We start from the raw sequence: 6,000 nt of genomic DNA, 5'->3' as shown, positions 1-6,000 counted from the left end.
ATCGCTTCGTGAGTCACGTTTAGTGATTCTCTAATCGAAGTCGAGCATTAAGCAGTAATTTGGGAAATATCAGACGACAGTCTGTTCTGTCGAAATCTCCTATCGAGGCCACTCTTGAGCTAGAGCGTGCGAGTTTCTCAGATGTGGACTGCGTGTATTCGTGCATATAATATATGCAGATGTGGCAGAAGAGACAGGTACAATTAATGATTTTGAAATACCCTGTGAATCCACCAACTTTCACTAGATTGCACTAGTTTTGAGAGTTCTTATTCTTTCATGAGAGTTTCTAAACAGGGTAGGGAATTGTTACGTTAAACAAGAAACTTTCAAGTAGAGATTTTTGGCACAGAGTGTTGGCGCATCTACTGTTGGAAATACGAAACCACAGAGTTCTTCTTTTGTTCCAGTTTACAACTGTCTTCTGTGGCAATTTCTCCCATCTCCCTCCCATTTCAAGTTGTGCCTCCGTTTTCTAAATATTAAAACTCCAAAAGATGTCTCTTTTTACGTTTGTTTTCAGATGGAAGTTAACTTAAGTTAGTCGCGGTCATACAGCTTGGAGTTCAAACTTTTTAAGTTTTAGAAAACTGAAGTTGAGAAGTTTAACATAATCAAGTAACTGCCGAAGTACCGAAGAGCCCATTGCCTCTATTTCTTGTCGTGTTTTTTTTTTAAATCTCAAATTGTTGTGATATCATAGCTTGAGCTACATTCCTGTTTGTACGTGTTAATGGAAAGATTGAAAAGGATTCAGTGTACCTATAGTGAAACGCTAATTTTTATTCCACTAAAATGTAACATTGAGCCTTGTTCCAAATTTTAAAGAAAACATCATTGCAAAATTGCAAAAAATCTGTTTTAATGTTCAATACGTACGTACACGCTGTTTGTGTGTACGTGTGCGACGGTTAAACCTTTAATTGTTTTTCATATTCTTTCATACTGTTAGGTCGATACTTCATTACAAAAATAACATTCTCTTTAGTTTTTTTTTTTTTTTTTTTTTTTTTTTGCTAAGCTCAATAGTGACATTCCCTTAGCTAAGTATTTTCTGCAAAATTAGGTTTATTCTTAATTGCTAAATCATAGTTTTGGATTGCTTCTTAATTTATATTGCCCGTACGGTTAACTCTAAACTTCCAAAGTAGAAGTGAGTATAACTTTACCAAACATTAAAGGTGTACAACGTCGTAATGAGAGAGAAGCACATGGAGAAATAGATACAGGGCATCCAGGTTACTTAAGTTGTCAGGATACATATTTTTTGGCTGTAAATATTTATATGCTTCAATACAGGATGTAATCCATTGACATAAAAAAGAATACGAGTCCACTTTTAGAAGGATTCTGACTAACATACGGTAGATTGTGTAAACAAAACATCAAAGTTCATGAGATTGGGTGTTAAAATTCGAACCTAACATTTTTTTGCGTGATTAGAATGTAGTACTGCGCACATAAATATTTAACAGACATAGAATTACCTTAAATTAGCAAGACGCCAAAAGTAATATTTTGTCTTCTACATCGCATGTGGTATTTTTGATTACTCTCTTAGAGGAAATTGTGATATTGTATTACATAATTTCTTGTATTTATGTTGGCGTGCTACTTATTCCTTTTTATAATTGTATTTGCAGGGATACAAGTTGAAGATGTAAGAGTAACATGGCAGCTACAAGGTGAAAAGAAGAATGTGGAACGTGCTTACATTTTGGTGGCTGGGACTGGTGGGTTGTGCAGGTGTGCTGTGGACACATTCCATAGTTCTAGATGACAATTATGTCGTGCATTGGACCCCTGGCGAGAACCATATAACATTTGAGGTGCAAGTGAGGACACTGGGCTATGTTGGGTTTGGCTTCTCTCCTAACGGACAGATGGAGGGTTCTGATGTGGTGATCGGTTGGGTACGAGATGGAGAAGTGTTCTTTAAGGTAAGTTTTGTTTTAATTTTGCTAGATTTCACTTGGAATCCAGGCAATATCCAGTGATTCACAAACCCCACTGTTTATATGAAATGTTTAACTGTAACATTCTAGTTATCCAACTTGGCCACGTTTGATTTCGTTTTTGAAAGAAATTTCGTCACCGTCCAAACAAATGTTTTCAAAATTTGATCAAGTTGGGTCCCTTTGTTTCATAGAACAAACACTTAAAATTATTATCCTTTATGAATCACATCAGACGAGATTGGGATGCTTCTAGTTACCCAAATCGTTATTAACCACCAATCATTGTTAGTATCATCCAGATTCTAATTGTTTTGATATTCTTTAAGTTTATTTTTTGCAATTGTAACACCATGACCAATTAGTACTAAGCTTAACCACACATATTTAGTTATACCAAACTATAACTACTTAGTTATACCATTGCGGGTTCTCATTATTCAGTGCTCACTCACTTAATCAATATAATAGAATTTTGAGCTAAAGAGAAATGTTTGTTTCATTGTCTTACCTGAAAGATTTAGACAATTGGTGCAAAGTGTTGTGACTGGTGATCATCGTGGTATTGTTATTGTTTATTTGTTTTAATTTCGAGCTCGCAGATTTATAGTGGCATGTTCTATTCATTTAATGTGAATTACTACATTTCTTAAATGTATTGATAATAGTGATAGCCATTATAAGTTGTTTGTAAATTTCAGACTATCTCTCTCACCAATCGTATGGGTGACATTTATATGTTTATCAGAGGATAAGATAATGAGACATCAGGAAATTCCTGCCGTGCAACATATGCTGAAATGAACCATTTACCCCAGTTTTTGATTGCTTACTTGCGTAAATACTTGATGATAATCTACTTGACGTTATTGTTCAGTTACATGCTTTGCTGATGTTCTTCTGTTCAGCGTCATAACGTTACGAATGGCTTCTCGATAAAGGTTTATCGTTTATCTTGGTTTCCTTTTGCGTGCAGGGTGACTTGTGGGTCCAAATGACCCGAACGCACGAATAATACGCAACCGACCCCCGCGTAATTACTTACTTTTCTCCCTTTCTGCCACTTAGCAGTTGGAATTATTTCCCGCGCATTGAGTCATGGATAATATCTGCAGCATTCATTGTCGGAAATAGGGTCGAGCCAGTAGCTTACAACAGCTGCCTGGAAAGGGAAATAATTTAGCAGTGGACACTTCCTCCATACTGGCGACAGTGTTGCTATCGCAGGGCTTTTGAGACACAGCTTGTGAGATCCTTACCTTCTGTTCTCTCTTATTTACACCAGCATTCAAGTAAATTTTAAGATGTAGAAATCAATTGCTTCCGCCAGAATAAAATTGTTAAAGTTAACAAAATTCAGATTAAATTATTTGTTTTCACAAGTAATATATTATTTTTAATGCGCTTTCTAAATGTGTACTTTTCAAATTTATATTGGAGTAGTAAGAACAGTCAAGAATACCTTCAGTCAGTAGAACCTTCTTGTTCTAAATACATGTAACTTGGGTAAAGTTTAAGTAATTTTATCGCTTTTAAATTCACAAATCTTGTATTTCAACGTTGCCTATGTGTATAGGAGCAGCTTCATCAGCTCCTTTATATTATTTCTACTTCTGGGTGTTTGACCCAAAGTTACTTTTTAAAGATGCGTAGACAATATGGGGTCATATCTCTTCGTCCAACCGGGGTGTAAAGGGTGACCTTCCACGTAGTACACCCAAATGTCAACCTCACTTCCACGTTAGTACACCCTGGACTGCGTTTTGCAGACGAACGAGGCTCTGGCGACTGGCCCCATGGCCAGTATGATTTTGTTTGTATTGTCCTGTTCCTTTGTCCTTATGTGTGCTGAGTGCCCTTTTACAGCCTCAGCTTTTAACGAAAGTCAGAACATTTTAATATTTTATGATTTTAGTTCTGCAACGTTAGAGTTGTGATTTGTAACGATAAGGGGCTGGACCCCGTATAATGTGACGGGTGCAAAATAACCTTAGTGCTGACGCACCCAAAATTTTAACTTCAAATTCAAATTCTTCGTCCAACCCTTCTCACCGCTTTAACATGTGTGATTTCTTGGAATCCACAATGATTAGAGTAATCTATAAATGAGGTACCTTGCCAGTTGACTATAAACTCATTTGCTTAGTAAAAATGCCTATCAACACTGGGGCACTTCTGCCAATCTCTTTATCTTAAACGAAGAGAGAGAGAGAGAGAGAGAGAGAGAGAGAGAGAGATATTTCAGAATTCCCTTTGTATTTAGATTTAAATAACGAGGGAGGTTTCCAGGCATTTCGAACTTTTCGTTTCGATTCTTCAGTAAAGAAAAGCGAGAAGAAATACATCCTGCTGACATGGTTAAAGCAATTTGCCCTTGAATAAGAAACACCATTGGAGCACTTTGAAAAGCCCGTAGGAAGCGCTTGGGTACATCCTACCAATTTTCAAAGTTGCTGACGATAGAACGGATTTAGAGCCAGTTTGCCTTAATTGACCAAGCACGGTTGAAAGAAGAAAAAGTGGTGAGAGAGAGAACAATTACGATTCAGCATTTCGGGAGAATAGAAAGCTCCTTGAGCAAAATTTAGAATTCTTGTTGGTAATCAGATCTTAATGTACAGAAAATCTGGAAGGACTTTCAATGCATTACTAACGAATTCAATGATAAAAAAATATACAGCTCTTTTTATACACCAAGTTATTCGGCAGTGTTATTCACCCTGAAGAGATCTAAGCGTGACTCGGTAACAGAATTAATTCATTATGAGAATTAATTCATTATGTTCATAGCTCACTTTTCTCTTCCGTTGATCCAGCATTTTTGTTCGCTGTAGGCGAGATTCCTTCACTTAATATTCAAATAACTGAATAATATTTTCTGATATCAATTTCATATTGCTATAGGAGGAGTGGAAACACTATAGCTCATAGTTCGTGAGCTATTATTTTTTATAATCTTTGACAAAGGTAAAAGTAAATAAATATCTATTTTTTTTTCTTTACTGCAACAAACTGCACAAAACTTGAATTATGATGAAACGTGATCGGGAAATCTCACTCTCGAATGAACTTACAGATTTGAAAATATAGCCATTTCGTGGTGGTGTTCTAAATATTATAACATATTCAGGATTTTATGTGCAACCACATATACTTTGAATACTGTGGCCCAAACGCAGTTGATACATCATCGAAGAGAGCGATTAAATTTAATGGTTACAGCAAGAGATCAAACTTTCACGATCGATGGTTGTAAAAACCAACTGCATATTGTTGCTTTAGTAGTAATACAAGTTCATCCCCCTTCTCCAAGAATATTTTTGGTAGTCTTTCTTCTTTCATTTTTCTTTATGATCTAACTCCAACGTCATTGTTGTGAGATCAGAATGTCAACTTTCTTCACAATAAAGCGTGAGTTTATAAGAGATAGAAGATACTAGTTTGGAAGTTCGCCATTTTATTTCAAGTCAGGAAATTGAAGTTAACAACACTGCTGTGAATCGCATGAAATCTGTTGTGATTGCTTTTAAACACATAATTTCAATATGAATATCCGAGACACTTCTTAAATTTAATCTGTTTTTCTTCTAATTTGTTCAAAGTAGAAATACACTAAATGCTTCGGCAGACAAAATCACATTCTTGGTAAACATTTTTGAAGTAGAGGAAAGATATTAGAAAATTATTTTTGCTTGTTGGTCGATTTTACCCAGCAGTTGAATTTCCCATAATTAAATACATGTTCTAATTACTAGTTATGTGCGTAAGTTGTAGGAGCGGACTCAAACTTGCAAGGGTCATGTATTTGGTAGCTTAGACCATGCCGGTTGATTTTTTATATGTACTTTACGGTCTCGTGGAAATCGATGTTGATTAATAGAAATGCAAATATTGTAAAAACAAAGTAGATGTTATTACATGTCATTAAGGTATCTACTTCCCTGCGATACTGATATTTGAATGATGACTCCACTAACTTACCATGCAGGTGGTACGAAAGTGTATAGGACTAGCTTTCATTTTTCATTGTCCATCCTGCTCGCTG

General features: G+C 35.8%; 1 protein-coding gene across 1 annotated transcript in view; it reads left to right on the top strand.

The window, feature by feature from the left end:
• Positions 1-1,642: 1,642 nt before the first annotated feature.
• olf413 (DBH like monooxygenase olf413) overlaps positions 1,643-6,000 on the top strand; it is a 540,455-nt gene continuing 536,097 nt past the window's right edge. The window contains exon 1 of the mRNA XM_083117445.1: positions 1,643-1,940. Within this exon, the coding sequence (XP_082973571.1) occupies positions 1,698-1,940 (243 nt within the window). The 5' untranslated portion in view covers positions 1,643-1,697. The remainder of the gene's footprint in view (positions 1,941-6,000) is intronic.

The sequence above is a fragment of the Lepisma saccharinum genome, chromosome 2, assembly GCF_977018435.1.
Source record: "Lepisma saccharinum chromosome 2, izLepSacc3.1, whole genome shotgun sequence".
Taxonomy (NCBI): Eukaryota; Metazoa; Arthropoda; class Insecta; order Zygentoma; family Lepismatidae; genus Lepisma; species Lepisma saccharinum.
Note: the sequence above shows the minus strand (reverse complement) of the source record. Positions and strands in the feature narration are given on the sequence as shown.